The sequence below is a fragment of the Primulina tabacum genome, chromosome 18 (genome assembly GCF_025594145.1).
Source record: "Primulina tabacum isolate GXHZ01 chromosome 18, ASM2559414v2, whole genome shotgun sequence".
Taxonomy (NCBI): Eukaryota; Viridiplantae; Streptophyta; class Magnoliopsida; order Lamiales; family Gesneriaceae; genus Primulina; species Primulina tabacum.
The window spans coordinates 28,084,241-28,109,223 of record NC_134567.1 but is presented as its reverse complement, the minus strand read 5'-3'; the positions used below and the strand labels follow the sequence as shown (position 1 = coordinate 28,109,223).

General features: G+C 35.8%; 3 protein-coding genes and 1 pseudogene across 9 annotated transcripts; 1 reads left to right on the top strand and 3 right to left on the bottom strand.

The window, feature by feature from the left end:
• The first annotated feature begins 1,820 nt into the window (after positions 1–1,820).
• LOC142533838 (LRR receptor-like serine/threonine-protein kinase FEI 1) lies at positions 1,821–12,454 on the top strand. Of its 4 annotated transcripts, none has more exons than XM_075640741.1 (15): positions 1,821–2,039; positions 2,123–2,213; positions 2,887–3,090; positions 3,573–3,708; positions 5,314–5,385; positions 5,456–5,527; positions 6,464–6,535; positions 7,734–7,805; positions 7,897–7,968; positions 8,746–8,837; positions 9,162–9,326; positions 9,439–9,771; positions 10,083–10,328; positions 10,832–10,965; positions 11,777–12,454. In XM_075640741.1, exons 3-15 carry the CDS (start codon positions 3,009–3,011, stop codon positions 11,993–11,995), a joined length of 1,767 nt encoding a protein of 588 aa, XP_075496856.1. In that variant the 5' UTR covers positions 1,821–2,039; positions 2,123–2,213; positions 2,887–3,008; the 3' UTR covers positions 11,996–12,454. The 4 variants fall into 4 exon arrangements, with proteins under 4 accessions (XP_075496856.1, XP_075496858.1, XP_075496857.1 ...); XM_075640743.1 differs by having other exon boundaries at positions 2,871–3,090; XM_075640742.1 differs by having other exon boundaries at positions 1,831–2,039; positions 2,118–2,213.
• A 604-nt stretch (positions 12,455–13,058) lies between these two features.
• Positions 13,059–14,462, bottom strand: LOC142532448 (aspartic proteinase CDR1-like; annotated as a pseudogene).
• Positions 14,463–17,348: 2,886 nt separating this feature from the next.
• LOC142532943 (uncharacterized) lies at positions 17,349–18,514 on the bottom strand. Its single transcript, XM_075639494.1, has one exon. The coding sequence runs from the start codon at positions 18,239–18,241 to the stop codon at positions 17,492–17,494; it is 750 nt and encodes a 249-aa protein (XP_075495609.1). The 5' UTR covers positions 18,242–18,514; the 3' UTR covers positions 17,349–17,491.
• A 716-nt stretch (positions 18,515–19,230) lies between these two features.
• Positions 19,231–24,533, bottom strand: LOC142533941 (boron transporter 4-like). Of its 4 annotated transcripts, none has more exons than XM_075640873.1 (14): positions 24,232–24,533; positions 22,881–23,080; positions 22,693–22,775; positions 22,421–22,607; positions 22,179–22,317; positions 21,941–22,106; positions 21,682–21,848; positions 21,331–21,504; positions 21,126–21,221; positions 20,909–21,025; positions 20,466–20,785; positions 19,671–19,950; positions 19,422–19,559; positions 19,231–19,348 (listed from the first exon to the last, which is right to left on the bottom strand). In XM_075640873.1, exons 2-14 carry the CDS (start codon positions 22,982–22,984, stop codon positions 19,313–19,315), a joined length of 2,007 nt encoding a protein of 668 aa, XP_075496988.1. In that variant the 5' UTR covers positions 22,985–23,080; positions 24,232–24,533; the 3' UTR covers positions 19,231–19,312. The 4 variants fall into 4 exon arrangements, with proteins under 4 accessions (XP_075496988.1, XP_075496989.1, XP_075496990.1 ...); XM_075640874.1 differs by having other exon boundaries at positions 22,888–23,071; positions 24,232–24,532; XM_075640875.1 differs by having other exon boundaries at positions 22,888–23,005; positions 24,232–24,532.
• Between the last annotated feature and the right edge of the window lie 450 nt (positions 24,534–24,983).

Below are 24,983 nucleotides of genomic sequence, written 5' to 3'. Positions count from 1 at the left end.
ATGTAGTTTTTGCATGAGTTTTAGTTTATTATTCAATTTCCTTTTATGGAGAGTTACTGGTTGTTTCCACCTCAATTAGGGTTTCATGATAACTTATTTTGTATATGGTAGTACAATTATATTTCAATCCATATCCCATCTTGCTTTCATAAAATGTGACGTTTCTTGTATTAAAACACCTTTGCCTAGAGGCTTATAAGTTCCAGATCTTGTACCCTTAACTCCATCTAGATAACCTATAAAAATGCATCTCAAAGCCATTGCATCTAGTTTGTCTTGCTTGTGACATGTGCGTATGCTGAACAACCAAATACTCTAAGGTGCGAGTATTCAACTGGTCTTTATGCCCAAAGTTCCAGTGGTTATTTAAAGTTGATTGCACTTGAGGGGCATCAATCAATTAGGTTATATGATGTGTGAATAGCTTTTCCCCAAAATGATTTTGGAAGACTTGCACTTATAATCATGTATATCACACGTTCTAACAGTGTACGATTCATCTTTTTCGCTTCCTTGTTTTGTTATGGATTACTAGCAGCACTTCTATGCCTTGTGATTCCCTTCAACCTGCACAGTTCCTTAAATGATTATGAGAAAAAATATGTCCATTATCTGGACAAAGATGCTTGAGTTTTAAGTCGATTTTATTTTCTGATGCTTGCAACCATTATTTGAATCTCATAGCAGCTTTATCCTTTGTCTTCAGTACATACACCCAAATTCTCCTTGTATAGTCGTCTGCTATGGACATGAAATACTTTCCTCTCCCATGTGTTGCTGTCTTTAAGGGCCCCCAAAGGTTCGAATGTACATATTCAAGAGGCTTACTATTCGTGTGTTTACCTTGGCCAAACTGCATCTTCTTTGCTTTTTCTAGCATGCAATTCTCACAAAATTCCAAGCCTTGAATTTTGTCTCCACACAGTAGGTTTTGTTTGGATAATTCCATCGGTTCTTTTTCACCCACATGGCCAAGCCTTAAATACCAAGATTTTCTTTGTTTGTCGTCTCTTATGCCATAGCAGCCCCCCCTACAACAGTATTCCCTTGGAGTACATGGAGGGAGTTTTTCTTAATGACTTTCATGACTACCAATCGTAGAGATATTAAGTTTCTTTTTAATTCAGAGACATACTTCACTTGATTTAGAAACCTATCTTGTCCATAATGCATTCTCAATCTGATAGAACTAGAGCCTTTTATTTTACATGGCTTATTGTTTTCCAGTAGCACTAATCCTTCGTTAGATTCTTTTAAATTTTTGAAGATTTCGTTGGGCACATGTGAAACGTGCATCCCGAATCAAGAATCCAATCATTATTTGAATGTTGACCAAAGATTACAAGGGCTTCTACTGAGGCTATGGCTGCTTCACCATTTACATTGGATCGAGGCTTCCTTTTCATATCAGGGCAATTCTTTTTAAAATGGCCTTCATGGTGACAATTGAAACACCTGTATTTGACTTAGCTATTTGATCTAGATATATTTCTTGGCCTCTTTTGTGGTTTTTTTTTTTTTTTTGGGTGTGTTTTTCTTCGAACATAAAGCATTTCTACAGTGGTAACCAATATTTTTTATTAATCGAATCAAATCAAATCAGAACAAAAATTCATTTCATAAAATTAATGTGTAGATGTTCTCATTTCAGTTTTGTGCCAAATTTTTACTTGCAAACTTAAAAAAATAATATTTTTATAATAATTTAATCATATGACAATAGGGATGATTGGTGAGCAGCAATGGGGCGTCGGCTACACGTGCGATTCGTCGCGGTCACACTGCCATCAAGTCTTGTGTGATTGGTTCTCAATCAGTATCCCATCTCTCTTAATTCCAGCATCCCATTTTCTCTCTCTAATCCAACACTGCAGTTCCCCCACTGCACATTTACAATCATTCTAGAGAGAGAACGCAGAAACCCTTTGATTTTTTTAGTTGCAATCACCTTTCCAGCTCGATTCTCGATTTTCTCTCACTCCGACACTCTAAATGAGGTGAGGTTCGTCTGTTTGGATCGAATCTGCTGCCTCGGCAAGGTATTTTCGTAGCATTTTTTTTTTGTTGTTGAAGAGTTTCTTGTCTGGCATTTCGAGTGCTGATGTGATGTTGCGCAGTGCAGTGTGGCGTTGGCTTTTCTCGCCCCAAAAAATTTGGGAAAAACCTTGCGCTGTGAGACGCCTAAATCTGCTACTTCTCCAGGGTACCCCAAGGTATTTTCTTTTTCTTTTCAAAATTAGTTAATGAAGAATTTTATTGGGAATTTAGAACCGTAAGCATGCGTTATCAAGTGTGCTAGTAGATTTGGCGCACTCAAATTATGGAAATTAAAGTTGCGTTGTGAAATCGCTCTTTGAGCTGATTGTAACTCGTGATTTGAAGGGTATAGGCTGACTGTAGCCTTTGATTTATTGGTTTTGGTAGAATTTTGGTTAATGTCAACACTGTGTGGGAATCTGACGGGATCACAGAGTGCTTGTGCTGAGATTGTCAGCATTTCCCGCATTTGACGTGATGGAATGGACTTGATATTTTTTATGAATGTATTATGTGGAGCAGATGTGGGTACTAATAATGCTAAACGAGCCTACTATTCTTTGTTTCTTATGGGATGTTTGTTTTCAATTTTATAAACATGCGGAGGAAAACATCGCAAATCTAATATTTACTGGTATGGGGTGATGGGCCTCAATGCTTTGAAATCTCCCATCAGTTTTGACTCTAAAAAACAATCTTCGCATTTTGTATAATCTCTTCTTTGTCACGGTGCGTCCATTTGCTATGCTATTAGAGGATTTCCATCCCGTACCTGTAGAAGTGATAAAATTTTCATAAGCTGAATTCATTTGTCTTAATTATGTAAATATTAGTGATTTTGTTTTACAGGGGGTATTTCCAGACTTTCTTAAAGTGGATGCTCTGTTGCATTATTGCATGTCCAGAAGGATTGTTATACACCTTCATTCATCTGATGATTTGACAAACTTTATTATGCCCAACCACCCTCAATGGGCAAGTTCCTGTTGCACCATATATGCATCCTGTTGCTTTTCAGTCTGGCCATAGAAGTTGGAGCACTCAGTCCTGATGGTATGCCGGTTATTCTCTTGTAGCATACCTTTTTTTTCTGTGTTGTAGTCCTGCTGACGATATATGCTTTGTTGTTACCGTTTAGTTTAATTGAAATCAAATAATATATGTATTTAAATTCAAATTGAATGTTTTATAAATAATTTTCAAATACCTGCTTCCTTCAATTATTTTTACAATAAAGATTTATAGGTCTTTGTGGTGTTTATGTACTTTGTGTGATATCTAATTGTGGTTGAACAATAGTATCAATCATACCTACTGTTACAAAGTTGATAAAGCATGCATTCATATTTCATACCCTGGTCAGATTTTTGCATTCAGATATTTAATTAATTGTTTCTTGTTGAAATTTGCATGAAACATCACAAGTACAACTTACAACGTCTGCATATGCTATAGCCTCACAAATAGCGTGTCTTTTTCTGAAATAGAAAAACAAAAGGCAATATGGCAAACTATAAAAGCTATTTTATTTTTAGGTCAGGCGCTTGTCAACTTTAGGACAGCCATAATTAGTTCAGACAATGTTCTGCTGCAATGGAGACCGGAGGATGATGACCCATGCGGGTGGAAGGGAGTAACATGTGATCTCAAATCGAAAAGAGTTACAACCTTGTAAGTTCCATACATCTTTAGAATGTTTAAGTATTTTTTTGGGTATCTTACAGTACACACAGGATGCCTAAAATGGTGCAACATTGTTTTTGCCATTCTTCCTGTGTTGGTCAGTTGACTACTCTTTCATCTTGCACTATACTTCCATTTTTTTCTCTTCCCTTTTTATATAATATGTCTAAATTAATGATATTTCGTTTAGTACAGATACTTGTTCCAATATTTAATTATTGTCGGTATACTATTCAATGTTAAAATGAGTGGCTTGTGAACCTGTCTGCACATTCACCACTTTGTTCAAGTGTCTGGAAATCTAATCAGAGGACTATAAGAATCTTTTGTTTTCCAACTCCTCGAAATGTTGCTTAGCTGAACAAATTTTTGGAGGGACTAGTGAGCAAGTATGGCTTTTGGTATAAATGTGTTCCGATTGAGGAAAGTTTTTTCGCATCATTCTACTGATATTACTACAATGAATCTGGATCACTAATTATGAAGCAAATATTTATCAAATTATCTTCGAACTTTTTGTTTGTCCATGTTGATTGTCAACAGTTTTCTTGTATTTCATTTGTCATTTTATCTTCCTGGTTCTTTGTTTTCCAATGCCTTTGTTATACTGATATCTATGTAGGGAATTCATATCTGAACTAAACATCTCACTTATATCAATAAAAAGCTCTACTCAACTGGTGACCTACTATGTATCTCTGAATTTACTACGTATTACTTGATTCTTCAGGGTCTGTACTAAAAGATTCTGATTCGTAACATTTTAAGCATTATAATTCAGTTGATTTGAACCCTTAGGGCCCGTTTGGTACAAGGGATTGGTTTGGAGTTTGGACTGTAGTTGGTTTAACCGATTTATCCAGTCTTTGGTTGGATTTTTAATAATTCTACTCAATCCATTCTGCAAGGGACTAAGTCATATTAACTGAAGTAAAATAAACATATCTCACCCCCTTGTACTAACTATCACTTTTTTAATCACACCCTCGTTTCCTATTCTACTCTTCCCAACAAAAAAGAAGTAATTTTAATTTAGCACAAAGATAATTTTGTCTAAAAGTCAAAAGATTCTTAATTCATCCCATAATAAAAAATCACACCAAACACAATACTATTTTATCAACATATATTACATTTCTACATCAATAATTCTTTTTATCATTTACGTACCAATCATTCAATAGTCTTATCCTCCGAACCAAACGTAGCCTTATTTGATTAGCTTGTACTATGTCATCAAAACTTACATTTCAAGCTGTCACAAACTTAGCAAGGCCAATTTTCCTTGCAATCAGAATATTTAGCTTAAGTGTAATTGCACTAGCTACTTTTATTGGTTATAGAATACTGAATTTTTCTATCGCGCCTATGAATTATTCTCATCTCTTCTTCCATTTTTACACGTGACAAAGTGGGTTCTATTTCTCTACCTTAGTTAGCATTCAAGGTATTTTGTTATTATTTATTAAAACCACAAGTATTAAGCGATCATTGACGTGTTTATGTTGTGCAAAATTCACTTTCAAATTTAACAGAAGGTAGCATTTATGCATAATGGTACTGCTGTATGTTCTTGGTATTTTAATGGCACAGGAGCCTCTCTAACCACAAATTGAGTGGACCCATAGCATCAGATATTGGAAAGTTAGAGAACCTGCAATTTCTGTAAGTTCCTTTTGACTCTTCCTTCTCATCATCTTATTACTCCTGCTATTAAGTTTATGCATGTTAGCAGAGCTCTTCATGACAACAATTTGTATGGGTCAATTCCTCCGGAACTTGGAAACTGTACACAATTGCAATCAGTGTAAGTGAACATTAATTTATGTCATTTGGTTTACTCTCTTATCTATATACTGTTAGGTTAGTTTCAATTATTTACATCGGATGGTAAAATTTAGAATGTGTTCATTTGAAATTTGAGTCGTCGATGGATGATTCACTGCTTGGTTTTCGTAAAAGTTATTTCGGCAGAGCAATTTGCAGAAAGAGTTACAACAATGAAAGTTGCTTTATTTGATCAAAACTGAAATATCCAGAAACTTACCGATTGTTCTATCCTATTTTCTTTCATACAAGTCCCTGAGTGTGATGCCCGGTTGCACACCAACATATAATACATTAATGGCATGATATTCAATAAACATTTTTTAGACAATCTTCCCATAAGTTGTATCTCCCAACCCAACACGAACCAATATCATATATTCGGATTCCCTTGAAAATAAATATAAACCCTCAATGTATGTGCATACAATCATTGGCATCATAATCAAAATGAGAGAATAATTGGAACATAAATACATGCCTTATACAACAAACATCTAGACTCGGAGATGAGCCGATATCATAGTATAAATTGTGTTGATAATAACAATTCTTGTAATATAATTTAACTTGCAAGGCCTCCAAAATTTCGACTCCCGACTCCAAACTTGACTCTAATCCTCCTTGTCACTTAGATCCTTCCTGCAGTGACCTGTCATCTTTTGCAACCAAAAGAGACCTACACAGGGCGGGTACAAAACGAAAAGTTGTAATTGTGGTCGAATGTAAATGATTGCTCCCTGAAATGTGTAATAACATCACATGAAATCCCTCAGCTGTATTTATTTACTTTTTCTTTTATGCATTACATCAAGTGGGACGCAAGTGATCAGCGAAGGATGAAAATTCGCTGCAACTTTTGCTGCATTTCTTTTGTTTGAATAAAGTGTGATGATCTTGATTGTATTCTTTACAGATTTTTGCAGGGAAACTACTTAAGTGGATCGATTCCCACTGAGTTGGGAAACCTTTCTCAGCTTCAAAGTTTGTAAGTAACTATCTTGGAATTGCTGAATGTTCATGCTGTGATTCTTGTATCTTTAGTTTTAACATCTTATTATATAAGATTTCATGGTCTTAAAAACACTTGGTAGGACATAACTCTGTGAAGATCATGGATCACGATTACTGCATCATATCATCCTGAGAGTAAAGGGTTTGATTACTACATATATGATATAATCCATGAAAATTACATGCTATTTCTCAGTGTCCTTATTGGGTTCTGAACCATGAACACAGAAATGTTCCACTCTTTAACTTGAAATATTCTCGATGGGTTGCTTGGTCTAGAGCTGTTCAAATATAAACTCTAATTTATGTATCCATGCTTCATTTTTATCAACTAAGCCCATGCCGCGCTACGTATACGGTATACTTTGTCTAGAGCTAGTTCCAATATTTTCCAGTTTATGCATGTATGGTTAATTTTTTTCAACTAAGCTGAAGCCACGCTGCGTTTATCTTGTATTCTTGTCTGTTAAATCATGTTGAATATTTATGCATGTTGTACTGGATTTTCAATCGATGTTGTTTGCAGATAGTAGTAACCTAAACTGTGTCAGATCTTTGACTTTCTAGAATGGGTTAGAATTATCACATCTTTTGTACTATTGTATTTGTTTATGCGTATTTGAACTTTGTTTTGACCATGCAAAATGCTTTACCCCGATGTTCCACTAAATGCTAGTAGCAACATCCAGCAGTCAAGCTGTGATTAAAGTTCGACTTCTAAATGAAAATGAGACATTCGGTTTTAAATTAGCAAGCTGGAGTGATTCATAGGTGAGTAGCTAATAAGAAGTACACTACATCAAGAAAGTATAAGATCAGGCACGAATAAGATTCTTTAGCACTTGAAAATTCTCCTCGCATTGCTAGGTCCTTGACTACATAATTAGTGGTTGAGTGAGCCATATATCTTAGAAATCACTTTTATCCTCCACCCTTGTCTTACTTCCTTTTTATCTTTATCTCTGAACGAGAAGATTGTCTAGGCTAATTATCTTGTAACCACGGTGCTTGCTTATGTTGTTAGATTCCGGGAGAAACTTTTAGTCATTTCCTTCTACATTTGACCATATGCTCATTTGCTTGTGGTTACCTTAATTCTTATCAAATGGAGTTCTGGTCACATCTAAAGAAATTCACTATCAGGTTATTAACTCATTTCTCTGTTTTTACAGGGATCTTTCTAGCAATTCTCTGAGTGGAAGTATTCCTTCTTCGCTCGGGAACTTAGGCAAGCTTTCAACATTGTGAGTGATCTGAAGATATCCTACTTGCATGAATTTTATATGATTTTTCTTGGTCTAGATTTTAAAATCTGATCTCATGTGATAATTGAAGCAATGTATCGACAAACTTTCTGGTGGGACCTATTCCCTCTGATGGTGTACTTGCCAACTTTCACAATGATTCGTAAGTGCTAAATATTGTTATTATGTGATCTGTACCTATTTTGGAAGCTATATACATATTTTATTTTCGGTTATTTTTTACTAGTCTGAATATATCTGTATTATTCCGACCTACTAATTGTTTACTAGCTTAGGCTTGGGAAATACTAGCATCGGGCTAGGTTTTGTATACAGAGTTTATCTCTGGGATTATTTTACCAGCGCCCCTATGCACGCGTTTTGTGCTCGAATAGTAGGTCTTATGTGGATGATTATTCTTTAAGTTTGTATTTTATATTAAAATACTAGCAAATATATTATGTATATTGTAATTGTTTTGTGGTAGTATGTAATTATTTTGTGGTAGTTTGTAATTATTGTTTGAATAATGTGTGACATTTTTTTAAAAAAAACAATAGATAAGCTATACTAGACATATTTGTAATTTGAATGAATAATGTTATGTTTCCTATCAAAAAAAAAAATTTGAATGGATAATGTGTGATTTCACATCAGCCATGAATGACTCATAACTTTGAGAGATTTTTTGTATCCAGAAGGCTAGCCATTTAAGTTTAGGCTCTCACCAGATCATGGCTTAACCGAGAATTAGATAGATTGTTGGGCTGCGCGATAATGGTTTTGGCGTCCTATGAATCTAATCACTGACATCCATTTTGATTTATAAAATACTTTGTTTTTAATTGTGGCTCTAATTAGGGCATCATACTTTTTTTTCTTTTGTAATTTTGCTTTCAACTGGCCTTCTGCAATGCTCATTTGATGCTTTTCTTGGCAGATTTGTCGGGAACCTTGAATTGTGTGGCAAGCAAATTCAAATATGTAAGAACAGTGATGGTTCTACCGTATTGACTCAGCCTGCAACTTCAGGTACAATATTTTCTTTGATATTGTTTTGCTTTCATTTTCCTCATTAGTTTGTTGATATACTGGGTGGGAGCTTGTGGTTGTTCTACGATCATAATCTGTTTTAGATAGTTTTTACTTTTTTTATTCAGTACTTAATAAGAATTGGGAGTATGGAGTAATGTTATATCATTTGCATAATGCACAACGGGATCATGGAGAGAAGCTTTTGCTTTTGATGCTTTTTCCTTTTTTATTGATCTTAAAATATACATTACTACCACACTGGATTTTCTGTTTTATATATTTCAAAGTAGCATTTGTCCTTTTTCTTTGTGGTGTTTTCAGCGCAAAGCCAAGCCAAGAAGAAATATTCAGGGCGGCTTCTTATAAGTGCACTGGCCACTGTTGGTGCCTTGCTTCTGGTAGCACTTATGTGCTTCTGGGGTTGTTTTCTGTATAAGAGACTTGGTAAAAACCAAGGGAAAGGTCTTGCTATGGATGTTAGCGGAGGTGATGATCTGAAACCTATGCACTAAAACTAAAAATACATTTTTTTTATCTGCACAACTATTGGTCTTTGTTTTTCAAATATGTATCATATTTTTCCATGTCATGGTTTCAGGAGCATCAATTGTGATGTTTCATGGAGATCTGCCTTATACTTCAAAGGATATCATCAAAAAGCTAGAGAACTTGAATGAAGAGCATATAATTGGGGCGGGGGGTTTTGGAACTGTGTACAAGCTTGTAATGGATGATGGCAATGTATTTGCTTTGAAAAGAATTGTGAAGGTAAACGAGGGATTTGATCGCTTTTTTGAACGGGAACTTGAAATTCTTGGAAGCATCAAACATAGGTATCTTGTGAACCTTCGAGGATATTGCAATTCTCCAACATCCAAATTGCTAATATATGATTTCCTAACTGGAGGCAGCCTAGATGAAGCTCTTCATGGTATGTTGGGAGCTTAGGACTCCTTTTGCCTGAATTTTGAAGTGGTCTTATTTTGTGTTTGTTAAAATCACATTTAAGCACACTAATTGTATTTCTTCATTACTAAATACTTATCGCATATAGAAATCAAAAGTAATGTTCTGGCGTAGAATTGCTAATGTTGCTGCTTTCTCGTTTTTTCAATGATGTTGAATAAAAAATGCATTTTAATATTTTGGATTTGGACACTTTTTTGTTTGCTCATTTAATGTATGCAAGGGTAGATATTTTACTTTTTTGCAAATCAGTAACGTCGCATATATTTGACACAGAGAGGGCTGAGCAACTAGATTGGGTTGCTCGTTTGAATATCATTGTGGGAGCTTCAAAAGGCCTTGCCTATCTGCATCATGACTGTTCTCCTCGAATTATCCACCGTGATATCAAGTCGAGCAACATTTTACTAGATGGGAATTTTGGAGCTCGAGTCTCTGACTTTGGACTGGCAAAACTACTGGAGGATGATGAATCCCACATTACAACCATTGTTGCTGGCACATTTGGATATCTGGCTCCAGGTAGGCACATAAACTATGAGTTATTTATTTTTTTCCATTTCTTTTGGCTTCTCTGTGCGTAGATACTACAAGTTTTCAAATGTTTTACCTGAAGACTGGTTTTGTGCGATGTGTTTCTCTTCCGTAAGTAGGGTTATTTTTAGTTTTCTTGAACAGTACACATAACCTTGGTGGATTGTGTTCTTGCATTTTGAGTTTTTAATTTTCCAGTTTCTTCTGTTCAGTTTAGTTGAAGTTATGCAACTACTCTTGTGGCGTATACGATTGTTTGATATAGCTCAAAATATTGGTGATCTCCTTCACTGATAATGTGGACTGTCTAAACAATGATTAGAAAGTCTATATCACTTTCATGCTCGATCAATTTATATCATTCAGTGTACTTATGTCTTTTCTAACCTACTTTTGCTTATTTATCTTTCTTTGTTTGTTTTCGTCCTCTAAATTTTTTCGCTCGAGGTTAAACTCTTTTATGCTGTTTATTCCCATGTCCCATTTTGCAGAGTATATGCAGAGTGGCAGAGCTACTGAAAAGACTGATGTTTATAGTTTTGGTGTTCTGGTGCTTGAAATTCTGAGTGGAAAAAGGCCAACTGATGCCTCCTTCATTGAGAAGGGTCTCAATATTGTTGGATGGGTATCGCTCTTTCATACAACTATAGCTGTCAAACTGCCATCTTTGTGCTGTGGCATACACAATGCATATGCATGATCTGTCATGGTTTTCTAAAAATATTTTATAGAATTTGGGAAAAAAATAATTTTATATCAGTTAGATGACAATGGTAGAAATAATGATTGTATAATATTATACTTTTTTTAAATTAGATTATTTTTTTCCAAAAAATAAGTTTATTTTCTCATCTTAGATAAAAATCTATCGTCATCGAGTGTATAATATGATATTGAAATTAATATGAAAGTTTAAGAGTGTGCACTTTTGAAATATAAATTGATTTAAACTTTATTTGTGATTAAAATGTTTTATTAAAGTATTTTTTACCAAAGGTGGTTTACTTTTTGGTGGTCTTGTATGTAGTGATAGAGATAAATGCATGCACAGAAATTAGTACGGAAGTTGCACCGCACCAATTCATATGAGGACACTGATATCTTGTATAATTAGAAGATAGGATAAGGCACGATACTCCAATTTTAATAATCGAAGTTGTAGTCCGTATCCAAGAGTAATTTTTCTGGAGGAGAAAGTTATGTTGGAATACAATTTTTTGCTCTTACTTTTCCCGCTTATTGACCTTCATTTCTTAACTTGTTTCCACCAACAAAGTGGTGGTGGTTGGAAGTTATCGGTTGTGGCAGCCTTTTGTGCCGTCATTCAAACTCAACTTGTTTCTCAATAACCAAACTTTATGTCAATTTGATGGTATTTATTGAATGTTTTATCCCCGTGTGTATCAAATTAAGTTTGGCGTTTTCATTTTCTGCAGTTAAACTATCTAGTTACAGAAAACAGACAGCAAGAAATTGTTGATCCACACTGCGAAGGAGTGCAAATAGAAAGCCTCGAGGCCATACTGTCAATTGCCATCCAATGTGTTTCTTCAAACCCTGACGATCGCCCCACCATGCACAAAGTTGTCCAAATACTTGAATCTGAGATATTGACACCCTGCCCCAGCGATTTTTACGACTCAAGTTCTGATTGAACCTTGAAAGAAACGACTCCCATCATCATCTGTTGCATTTCACATCAAAAGTTCAGAAGCAAAACTAGCACGGAACGGGGATGCAATCTGCTCCTATTTATCTCGAGCTAAATTTGTTCATTCTTTCTGCAAAACCATGATTGAAAAGGCTTGTTCTTTGTTCATTCTCGTCAAAACGAGCACAGGTGATCTGCCTTCGGATCAGGTTCTTGGTTCTTTCTCAGACTTTGTTATCTTTGTTTGCTCATGTTTTCTGTTTCGCCCCAAGTATGACAAGTTCTCTTTCTTGGTACGAGTTATTTGTCTGCCTCTGTATTTGCTTTCCTGGTAGTTTCCATCTGTATATGAAAAAGGTTAAAACTGCTTCATATTTGCCTTCTAACAAAGGATCCCTGACGATTGGATTTTTGTGGAACATATTCTATCCCTGTTACTGTAGCACAGTACAACTGCAGCAAACTCGTGTGTGTCCGTAGTTAATACTTGATATCCAGTATGCGTGGCACCAAAAATTTACAAGCATATCATGCGATTACAATTTGGGATTAATAATGTATTTGTATGATATTATATTCGATCGGATTGCAACAATCTCAAGATCTTGTGTGTCTAGTGAGTAAGTAGATGATAAAACTAAATATATCACTAATCAAACAAATTATTATTATAATTATTTTTTTATGGACAACTTGATAGAAAAGTTCGATTTGCCACGTTTTTGGATATATATATATATATATATAAAATCAATTGAAATTTTTGGCAATGGGCGGCTAGACCATAACAAGGATGCTGCTTCAATTTTTTATTTTATGTGATACAGATATGTGAGCAAGTGTGAATGACGAATGTTATTGTAACTATTCACTAGTCGGCATAGATGGATGAACAATACCCATATAACATTATATGAAGGAAAACTTTTAAAATTATAAATTTCTTGAACATAGTTGCACCAGGTATATATATCCACGAAAGCCAAATACATCTTCTTTTCTTTTTTTCATCCGAAAATACATTTTTCCATATCACAAAAAGTGGATAATTGCCCCATCTACGAAAATTCAAAGAAAATAAAAATTACAACGGAAAAGCCAAACTTAGGGAATACATAGTCACATTATAATTTACTTACTCGAACTTTCTACAATCAGTTGGCAAGAAACTGACTTCATTCTTCACAAGATCATACCCTATATTGACATTCATTTGGTGCAAGTTTCCGAAGATGGAGAAATCGTTTGACGGCACGAACGCCAAACAAACCACCCCGGGCCTCACCTCGATGAAGGTGCTTCCCCGAGCCACCTCCAAATCTGCCCCCGAAAAGTGTACAACGATGGGTGGGGTGTCGAATTCACCGGTGCTAGGCAACTCGTAGCACTAGGTCGAAAACGCCTTGAGGGTCGTCTACACGGTTTCCCTTGATAACCTTGACTAGAGCAGCCTCCAGATCGTAGAATAGCTCTTGGGGGAGGAACGTTAACGTCGTACCAGAGTCGATAATTATGTTACCTTCATCTGCCAGTTGGCCGTAATCGGATGCGTCCGAGATGTATTCCAACTTCTTGTTCCCCACGCTGATTCCCTTTAGAGTTAGGAAATAGAAGGTGCTCGGTGATTTTTGTACTAATGGAGTTGACACAACTTTAGGCCCCGTGACTACCGCAGCGGCCCCGAAACTTATCTTGCTAGAAACATTCGTATCAAGAAACGTCAGGCAGTACGAGAACCGACCCCTGATCGACTTATCCAGCTGCTTGACAATCGATATGTCCCCGCCCCCGAGTCCAACGATCCCGGTTTCCGTCTCGTTGAACGTGCCACTGTTATCGTGCCCGCAACCGAATACCACCTTAGGGAACGAGGCGTTGCCTAAGACAAAGGTTTCGGTCCCGATCTCGCCGGTGCTGTGCGACCTATCGCCATAGGATATCTCATAGTTGCACTTGTTTTCGCGGTCGCAACTCCACTGGCCAACCGTGGAACATAGCTCGGCCTCGCATGACACCTTCCGGTATGTATCGGTGTTGTCCGGATCAAAAAGTGGGTATTTCTGCTTGAAACATGAAGAACATGGCTTGCACTGAGTCCATGTCAAATCACTGCCGGTGTCAGCTATGCCCAAGATTTCGACGGGTGGCGTCCCGATTCCGATCTTCATCAGGTACTCCCCGCCAATGGGACTGAGGGTCGACCCAAACGAGCCGGAGCCCGAGCCCAAGTCCGAGCCTGAGTTGATCACTTTGTAGGTCCTATGGAGAGAAGATTTACGTGAAAACGAACGTTGGAACGCATTCGTTAGACGCTCGTAACGTGTGTACGAGGATTGGTAGAGGGGGGAATCCGGGGAGTCGCGGTGTATCAAATCAAGAGTGATCCCACCATGTTTAATGGATTCTATGCCAGAAATAGAGAAAATGAAGGCAAGAAAGAACAAGGCCGGTACATCGGAAGAAAAAGCCATTGGTACTGAGCAATGCAATGAAGATTCTTACGGAAAACAAGATTAAATTTATAGGCAAATACTCAGTGATTTTTAGATGGAAATTGAATGGGAATCTTTCTTTCCCTTCAAATTTTTTTTTTTTAAAGTTTCTAATTCATTTAATGGGTTAATTGCATGTACTCACAGTTGGAAGGATCGGAGAAACCGAAATAATTAATCACATATTACATATACATTTTCAAAATTTAAATTCATGAATAATTTTTGATACAGTTAATCTATGATTTGATTGTGTATCAGAAATCATTCATCGTGAAATCACGCATTAATGTGAAAAAATGGAGACCTTTTGGTTACCATGCACAACGTACGTAATCGCAGTAATCCGATTCTCTGCATGTAAAGCATATACGTGTAACTCATAGGTAATTAAATAATAATATTAGATTTAATGAGACTTCCGAATAATTTCTTGGCTAGAAGGGTATTTTGAAAAATGCAAGTATGTTAACATATTATATTTAATTAAGAAACAGTTGTAAATTTAAAAGTATATATATACCATTCATACAAATATCCTCTCCTTTTTTGGGTCCTTTGGTTATAATGTTCTATTATTAATATTAGTTTTTCTAACATAATTTGACATTTACATTAACAATTTGAGTATGTATCTTGTGAGACGGTCTCACGAATCTTTATCTGTGAGACGAGTCAACTCTACCAATATTCACAATAAAAAGTAATATTCTTAACATAAAAAGTAATACTTTTTCATGGATGACCCAAATAAGAGATCCATCTCACAAAAATTTTTGCCTAACAATTTTATTTCCCCGAAATGTAAACAAATACATACATATATAGTCACTTATGGATAAATTTTATGCATTTACTGAAGTGCAGATAACACAAAATGATGTGAAATATATTTTTTGAACAATGATATTTATATGCAAATTTATTTTCAATTTTAGTTTATTAGCATGTGAATTTTCATCAAGGGGTTAAAGTAAGATTTTTACTAATTATGAGCTCCTGACGTTACAATTCCGTTTCATTTTGGCACAAATGATCACTGTGATTTAATTTTTCCAAATGTTTTAAAATAAACAATTAATATTTTAATAGAAAATAATCACTCATTTTAAGTTATCGTTTTTTTGATCATCTAACTTATCAAAGTTGTGTTTTAGTCTTATAAGTTTGTTTTTTGTGTGTTTTAAGTATTATATTTGCCAGAGTGTTAACGTGACACCAGACGCATAATCAATTTTATAATGTCACATCAACATTTTATAATGTCACATAAATATTTTTCTGTGTCATGTCATTAATACTCCAATAGGACTAGAAACCAACAAAACTCAAAGTTCCATAACTAAAACAACAAACATTATAACTTACATGAATAAATTGACCATTTCCCCTATTTCAATATAAATACGAACAAAAATTCAAAAACTTTGAACTAAGGGAGGAGCAATTTAGCAGTTCGCCTAAAATGGCGTTCGTGAATTCTCTTATTTCGTCAAAGGAATTTTCTAATATTTAAATAAACGAGGCAAAACAATGAATTAAGACCGAATTAATAATTTTAGTAGAAATGTAATTTATTAATTAGTTATGTTGTGATGGTATTCATCTTACTTTATTGGTCCTATTGAAAACCCATGCATCCTGGTTAATGGGATCATAATGATTGAAAATTAATATAAAATTAATTTGATATTTAGAGCCTATAATTTTAAAATTTTAACATAAAATAAATTTGAAAATCAAACATTTAATTAATTGAGAAATTGATTTTATACTTTCCATTTTGTTTTATGTGCTAATTACATGAATTTCTTGAATGAATGTTGAGTTCCTTGATTGATTTTTGTTACTTCTTTTTTGGGGGTTTGAATTAGTTAACCTTTAACTTGAAAATGCTATTGAGAACGAAAGCTTTTGTTAGACTTCTGAACTCCAAGCTACGATGCAAAGAATAACTCGAAACATTTACAAAAAGACTGTGTGAATTGTTCCTCGAACCGGGGTTCCATCATAACCAGAGCCTAGGTCGATCCCGAAATTGATTTGAGTCGTGCCGGAGTTCGAAATATATGGTTTTTCGAGTATGTTCATCGACTCAAGCTCTAAGTCGGGTACCCGACTTAGCGTGGCTTGCAGGACGAGCATGTCGCACAAAGTTTAATTGTCCAGTGCGATTAACTGATTAACGTGATTTGCTAACTATTGCATTAAATGGGAAGTTTACCTAAAAAAAGAAAAGTAGGGTTTACGTTTTCTTCGATATTCGATCAGAAATCAGACTGTCAATGTCCCCTACAATCAAGGTTCGGTCGACCCTACCCCTGCGGGCACTGCCTGCAGGGGTCGATCCAATGGCTCGTATTTTTTCGAGCCATTTTTTTTTTTTTTTACATAGAGGTGGGCCCGGATCACTCATGTGGAGTGATCCAGGCCGTTCATTGCCCGTGCAGGCACTGCCTGCACGGGTAGGATGAAACAAACCTACAATCAAGGTCCAGTGGTTTGGTAGGAATACAGACAACCGATAAACTTGCTTAAAGTGCAACACAGGGATTCCTATTGACACCACCAAAATGAAAGCCACCATGCTAAACAACTATAAAACAATCTAGAGATGGCTCAGATGAAGTAACCAAATACTTCAAATGCAACACGAGACCATTGAGAAATGTGAGTAAGCAACTAAGCCAGGCAACCACCCCTGATTCAAGCTCCATTTTACGCTAAAAACGAAACCAGATTCCTATGCATTATGGTCAAATTTGAACTTAAGATATCGAGAATCAAGATTCCTTGCTGTAAGTAGAAGTTTTATTTCAAAACTCAAGTGTAGGACACGGCTCTATCTATCGCTGGATGGACTCGTATATATCAAGAATTTAATAGTATGATATTCACTTAACTTTTACAAAGATGATGCAAAATTAATATTTTTTTGGAAGAGCAAAACCAACCCCAGTTTTGGCTTTGATACTATCATGTTATATGAAAGAAGAAATGAACGCAAACTAGTGAAATTTCGAGTTTTCATCATCACTTAATGCATCTTCAATTCCAGAAACATCCATCCTCGCAGAAGCATGTTTTGCCCACTTCACTATTTTTTCAGCCTCTCTACAAATCTCTTCTTCATCCTTCATAGCTTTCTTCATCATCTTCCTCTGACTTTTCACTGAGAAAATACTCAAATCAGAAAAAATCTCATCATTCTTCTCCCAATCCCAATCAAGCTCCGAATCCAAACCCTTCTTCACTTTACCTTTCTTCCTTGGTACCTTCTTTGGAGAACACAAAAAGCAACCAGATTTCTTCACAGGAGGAGACAAAGAACCACTCGATAAGTCCTCCAAAGAATGTGAAGACAAGGACTTTAATCCTTTTCTGCTCATTTTCGTACGCGGGTTGCTCTTAATTGGCGAAAATATTCCATCCTCGGGTGATTTTGAAGGAGATGAGCTACTCTTTTCTACAGTTAATTTCTTCGAACATGTGGAAGGCTCATTTTCGCTGTTCTTTCCTACGCCTTGATTCTTCCTGGAAGCTTCTTGAAACCCGTCAACATTACTAGATTTCTTGGTGCATGATGGGAAAGATTTCAGCTTCCGAAAGCGTGTTTCCAAGTGAGAAGGGAGGGCGGAATCAGTTATACCAGCACAATTGATGGCTGCCACCTGCTCAACAACACACAAATCCATTGCTTGAGCTAGAATCTCTTCCACTGCTTTCTCATCGTCACTATCCGATAAAAAATAATCCATTTTCAGATCTAGATACACTGAAATTACTTGCAGTGTGTGATGGTGCCGCCTCTGATTTGGAGTTGAAATCGATGGTCTATTTGCGGGTTTCAAGAGTTATCACTGCGGAAGAACTGCTGCAGTCTACAGAGTCTCAACGGCTAACTCAAGAAATTGGCAACGGGTGCGAAAATGTCGAAGGCGTGTGCTGCTTTTTCTTCAATGGGGAGCCCACTCTGATCAGGCTCCTTCCCCCAATTCAAATTTCATTTTTTTTAATGATAAACTTGTAACATGTCATTATTCATAATTATCAAATTTTATTCTTAGTAGTATGTTACATTTTAGTCGTTGTGACACTGATATGATACTTGTGACACTGATATGATACTAATACGACGATTATGTGATCCGTATTGTAATTTTAAAATACAGATAATCAAAATCAAAAAAAAAAAACCCAAATGTTTTTTTTGTTATTTGCTTCACTCAAAAATTGGAAGAATCGCATTATGATCAATTTGGTAAGGGCATTAAAAGATCAAATTCAATAAATCTTAAGTGCAGTTAGTTTTTAATAATTAAACATAGAGGCCATCGTCATGCAACTTATATGAATTCCTTATAAAAATTAAGGTATGGGACCATATTCAGATAAAAAGAACTAAAAACAAATCAAATGAATTAAATTTGTGACCAAATGTCACACAGTATAAGTTGAGGGGAAAACAATCAACTATTTCTTCTAACAAAAACTGAGTAGTAGTTAGGAAGTTGGAGTACTAGATTCTCAAGTATACAAGACAAAAAAATGTCTAAAAATCTTTGCCATTCACGTTCCTCCTTTGTACTCCAATCCACAAAAATCACATTCTTGCAAACTACAGCCTGCCTTCTCAAGAAAAAAAAAAATACAACACTCACTCCAGTTTTCCCAACTCCCCTTTCACCAAATCTTCCATTTTCCCCTCTTTTCCATGTCTTAACTGTGCACTTCATATGCTATACCGATCGGATAATTTGAGTGAAGTTAACGATATTCTTGAGAAAACTTTAAACGGGTATCATGTAGTTTTACACGAGTGAGTGTTGTTATAACATCTCTGGAGAATCTTCTTTCGGAAAAACCTGGAATATCATGTTAAAAAGATATGAATATTATGATGCAAGTCTTGTCGGGTTCTTTTTGCAAGTTACTAACCTGTAACTGTCTTCCGTTGAAGCTCACAGACCTATGCTTCAGTTCACCTCTATGAGTCGTCATTTCATCCAATATCTCAGCAGAAGATACATCAGGACAAACATCTGCTTCTTCGTCTGTATCGGGTGATTCTCTATCCTGTATTTATGTTAATCAAGATTTTACCATATTTTGAGTCCTCACAGATGTCCCAACTCTGAAATGTTGGATAAACAGTCGATGAATTTTACAAAGAAAAGAAAGACGTACCCTGAGAGATAGACTCCTTGCTCTAAATGAATGACCAACAATTTCTTCATATTCTGCTGCATCTAGTTCTTGGAGATAATTAGGTGGAAACACCTTGGGGAGAATGTGTTCTCGTATACATATCAGAAGGAAGAACGGAAGTGGAAACAGAATTCCAGCAATCGGTATCCATGTTATCCCAAAGCACATCAAGAGATACACAAACTGGAAGAGCGTAAACATGAAGATGTACTTGAACGGTACTGACTCCACATATGAAGCATGGAACCCTTCAATGATTCTACAAAAGAAAGAATCACAAGCATATTTGTCAAAACAATCAAGGGTAATCCACATTTTCAACAAATATGGGGACAGACACAAGAATTTTGATGAGGCGCTAACTTAGAGAAGGCTTGTCCTTGCTGCCATAGTTCTGTTTTTGGTAAATTTCACATACCAATGCAACAGCCAACAGATAAACTTCAGGTGTGATTTGATTCTAAGCTATTGAATTTCAATTTTTTCTGATTTCTAAGGTAGTGGAAATGTAATAACAAAAACGCAACACAAAAACAAGATTTACGTGAACGACCCTAAAAGCCAACTTTCAATAACGGCTCGATGCTCATTGTGTAAAAACTCTGTTAATATCTCTCGATTTCAAAGACCATAATCACCCCACCTTCACAGATATGAAAATATCTGGAGATAGATATGGAAGGAAATTATTTCTATGACTAAATCAAGATAAAATCAATATTAAGATGCATAGTAATCATAATAATGTCAAAATTGATTTCCAGGAATTCTTACTTGAAACGTCGACCTGGCGGAACGAAGAGAAGCTGGATTCTCTCCCAAAATTGATTTCCAGGAAGGCTATCAATAGCCATGTAGGCGAAATATCCCCATAGAACAGAGGTAGGTATCATCTTGATCACAGGCATAATACATACAGCAAATCCAACGAGCATCGACTGCAGCAAGTTGCTGACTCTTTGCTCGTTTACTCGAACAGGGAGATGAAGATCAATACACTTTTCCGGGTCAAATTTACTGTTGTCATCTCCTTCATCTTCATGTTGCATGACAGCATTCTTCAAGTTTGCCAATTCTCTATCTACAGTATGTGGCTGCAGCATAATATCAAAGTAACTGGATCATCATGCAAACTTCTAATAAGTGTGCACGCTTATAAAACTTTCGGGTGGTTAAATTTTATAAATGTTTAGGTAGAGAGCACAGTGCAAACTTACACAAGGAGCACTATCCATTTCAATGAAAACAGTCTGCAGTCGACCATAGATCTCTGACTGGGTTGCCTGCTGTTTCATGCACTCTTTTACACTCTTCACCATTTTCTTCCGAATCAACTGAAAATCAACAAATATCATTTCTAATAATACAACTATACAGTCTACTTAGATATGCAAACAGCTAACAGTTCACTTTCTTAAAGATCACATCTCCCACCTGTTTCTTGAGAACAGCAAGACTCCTAGTATGCATAGGTGATTGAGGGAGGACACCATTTGAAGGAGGAAGTCCAAGCAAACCGCAAATCAAAGTCTAAGATCACAAGAAAATGCTCTGAGTCTTTAGCCCGGTGGTAAGATAATGATAGTATGGTTAAAATTTTAGGAACAGAATTTATAGATCAATGGCTTAAATTATATACCATGACTCCTAGTAAAAAGATATCGTAATGGTAGGCAGACGGATTTTTGAGGTTGAATTCCTTCTGTTGAGCCATCTGTGAAGCTACACTGTGATCGAAAAAGTATAGACCGGCAATCATCACAGCTGGTATCAGGGCAGCTAAAATATATCCCACAGGAATCTTTCCCATGTCCTGATATATAGTGCATAAAAAGGATAAAAGATTCTTGAGGATTTTAGATATTTTCTAGGCAGGATAGTAAATTTGAACCCTATTCTGGATAAATAATGGGATTTTGAACATATTGAGATTCTAGTTTGTACATAAAGCGGAAAGATAACATTTTCATCAAAAATGTCAAGTGAATACCTTAGCCACTGTCCAGTGATAGAGTGATTTGGATTCCCAGGGAAGAGGACAAAAGAGTCTCCTTGGAACTCCAGAGGGGACTTCACCCGGTACGCTATAAGATAATAAAGTCCATACCACTACCATCAATGGAACCCCATAATCTGCAATAAAACTCCGAAAGCAGCCTGTGGTATCGGCCAAGTATCGAGAGTAAATAGACGTGAGACTTTGATTAGGAAAATAAGCCATCACTCATTTCTCTTCACAATTCACACACCTGTACCGTAACGCCACGACCGAGCTTTTCTGCTCATTAGGGCAGTGATAAGTAGGCCAAAAGAAAAAATTATCCCTAGCAAGCCATTTGCGTAGAGCCATTGAAATTGGTAGTTTTCTTCAGTAGAATTTTCGCCATTTGGGATGAAAAATTCACTCACCAAACCCTGCAATTCAAATATGATAAATTATGTTCATAGTCATCCTATCATTGCCACACTTGCCAAGACCGCTAGTACCTTGATGGCCTCTTGGATGAATAAAACAGTGATCAACATGCCAAAAAGTTCACCAGCCACCCTCGTAAATCGCGTAATTATAGAGCAAGCATTGAATATAGCAAGAAGAAAGAGAATCAAAGCTGTCCAGACACAGACCCTGTTTCGAAAAGAAAATAAAGTGAACAAATTACATAGAATATCAAATTTCTTGATAAACTCTAGCAAGCAGTGATGTAATCCGAGAAGTTCATCCAGAGTACCATCCGGCCCAGGCTAAGTACAGCTCCCTCCCAATGCTGTTCTTGGCAAAATTGTACAAATAAGTGTACATTATAATGGTTGGTTCTGCAACTCCTAAAATCAGCAATGGCTGTCCACCAAAAATCGCGTGGATGACGCCGCAGATAGCAGTAGAAGCGAGAGTCTCAGCAGGACTCAAGCTTCCCTCTATTGCACAATCAAAAAAAAGTTTTAAAAGTCAAATTATATGAGTTTTCCATTCAATGAACTAGAAAAGATTATCAAAGCTGACCTGTTTCCCTACTCAATTGCTCCCCAAAGGCAATTACAGGGAGAGCCGAGGCAAAGAAAATATATGCTGTTGGAGCCAGAATCCTGAGTGATCGATGGACACAAATTAGATAACCATTTAACGTACTGAGCTGATTAATAGAAATTGTACTTTCTACAAATTCAATACATTCATATCAACATTTTCACCTCGCACCCGATCCACATGTATCAATCCAGTCCTTTTTGTAGCATGTCAACCTTCCTCTAATGTCATTTGTGACTCCCTTGAATGGAGTCTTTAAATGATCCATTGTGTTTATGCAGTCAAGAAACTGGACAAGTAAAGTATATTGCTTCAGTCTCTGTATAAATAAAACCGGCCACGGGAGGTGGACATCCTGCAAAAACTACAGCACAAAAGTCATGACGATCTTTTAATTTGGACAATGATATTCTTGTAAAAGAATCATGCAGTGCAAGAGTACTTTTGATACGATATTAAAAGTTGGCGAAACCGAAAGCTAAAACCGGACGGTACTAAGTCAAAGACATGAATGGAAGCATGGAGAAACATAAAATTTATGTGAATCATTCACAAACAGGAAGTCCTGTAGATCCTCATAGAACCGATAAATGAGCATATATTCACAACTAAAAAGAAGACTCGACTAAATTAAGGATGAATAAAATAGCCAACAATGCACATGAAACCCTCACTCTTTAAAATGTCACAAATTATTCCTATTCAAAACCAAGTTGGATTGAAGAAAATGACACCCATGCATACAAATAACGTGGTAAAAAAATTATTACAAAATTCTATAAAAAAATTTGAATAAATAAGTGTACGTTCATTTGAATAAAAACTAGAAACGAAACAAATTTTTTCAAGAAATTGAATAAAATCTTACGCATTTCATTGAGACACGACGTCCCATGAATCTTTCACAAGGTCCCAAAAATTTGCACTCGATTATATATACGTCCATCAAGAACATTTTTAACCATGCTATGTTCCTAAACCCCATAATATCCATGAACAGTGGTCTATCGTGTAGAAAACCAGATAAATTTATGTAATATAATAAAGAGTGAACTATATGCAGAACGAAATTCTTGATTGTGCGACTGAGATTTTTTTTTTCATTGCATCTCTTTCATGCCAATGATTCATGCAAAGAATTTTAAAAATATATATGTTTTGACTATTCCATTTCTAGGAATAACATACTGATGATACTATTTTAAGATTAAACAGAAAATTCTATGAAAAGATAATCAAATCTTGATCCAGGGAATAGCAAAAAAAAGGATACAAAATCCAAAAACATAATCTATAGTAAATCCCATGGCCATGAATCTTTCCATTGCTGCATTCTCTCCACAGAAAAGCACAAGGTTCAGTGAAGGCAATGAATGAGACGCGCATTAACACAAATGTCCGACAAAGACAAAAACCCTCAAAAGCACAAGATTCATAACTTCGACACACGATGCAAAAACAAAAAAACAAAAAAAAAACACAAAGATGTAAAAAGCAACGTAAAAAAGATTGAACCTTGGAATGAAGAAAAAACCACGACGGGCCGATAAAAAACGGAGCGAATGGGGTGTAGTTTAACCTCTACACAAAGATTGAGCAAAATCCAACAAAAAATTATAGATGCCAAATGAGATTCTCTTCAGTTTCCCGGCAGGCAAAACGCCGCCGGAGAAGGGTGAAAAAGAAATATGTAAATGGAAGATAAAAACTCTCCACCTTAGTCTTTTTTTTGTGTTTTTTCTTTTCTTTGGATCTTTATTCTCCTATTTTCTCTCTCTGCCAATTATTACCACGTTATTGCTCCGCCATATTTATGACAATGGAGAATGGAGAGAGGAGAGGAGAATGCATGAAGCTTTGTAATAGGTGGTGGTTTGAGATATATTATAAATAGAAATTCGGAGATCTCGTATCGGATGGATTTCCTGTCATGAATTATAATATCTATTTTTGGTTTTTATTACCAATTAAATAACATATATATATATATATATATATATATAGATAGCACTCGATACTAAATATAAGATTTATTCTTGATATATGTATCACGTATGAAAACATCGATATCAAATAATCGTGTATCCAATTATACATATCTCAACACAATAATAATATTAATATTTTTTTTTGAATAGATAATAATATTAATATTGATAGTGTTATATGGAAAAACATTTATAATTTGATCAACTAATTAAAGAAGTACTTTTAAAGTAATTTGAACTCAATTTTTTGTTCCGGACTTGGCTTAATATTATATGTCA

Coding starts and splice junctions, on each gene's coding strand:
- LOC142532943 (XM_075639494.1), bottom strand. CDS start 18,241: ATGGATTATTTTTTATCGGATAGTGACGATGAGAAAGCAGTGGAAGAG.
- LOC142533941 (XM_075640873.1), bottom strand. CDS start 22,984: ATGGATCATTTAAAGACTCCATTCAAGGGAGTCACAAATGACATTAGA. Junction 22,107..22,178: donor TCATCCAAGAGGCCATCAAG/GTACTAGCGGTC, acceptor TTTGAATTGCAG/GGTTTGGTGAGTGAATTTTT. Junction 21,026..21,125: donor TTGCTGTTCTCAAGAAACAG/GTGGGAGATGTG, acceptor GTTGATTTTCAG/TTGATTCGGAAGAAAATGGT.
- LOC142533838 (XM_075640741.1), top strand. CDS start 3,009: ATGGGCAAGTTCCTGTTGCACCATATATGCATCCTGTTGCTTTTCAGT. Junction 5,528..6,463: donor TGTACACAATTGCAATCAGT/GTAAGTGAACAT, acceptor TATTCTTTACAG/ATTTTTGCAGGGAAACTACT. Junction 10,966..11,776: donor GTCTCAATATTGTTGGATGG/GTATCGCTCTTT, acceptor CATTTTCTGCAG/TTAAACTATCTAGTTACAGA.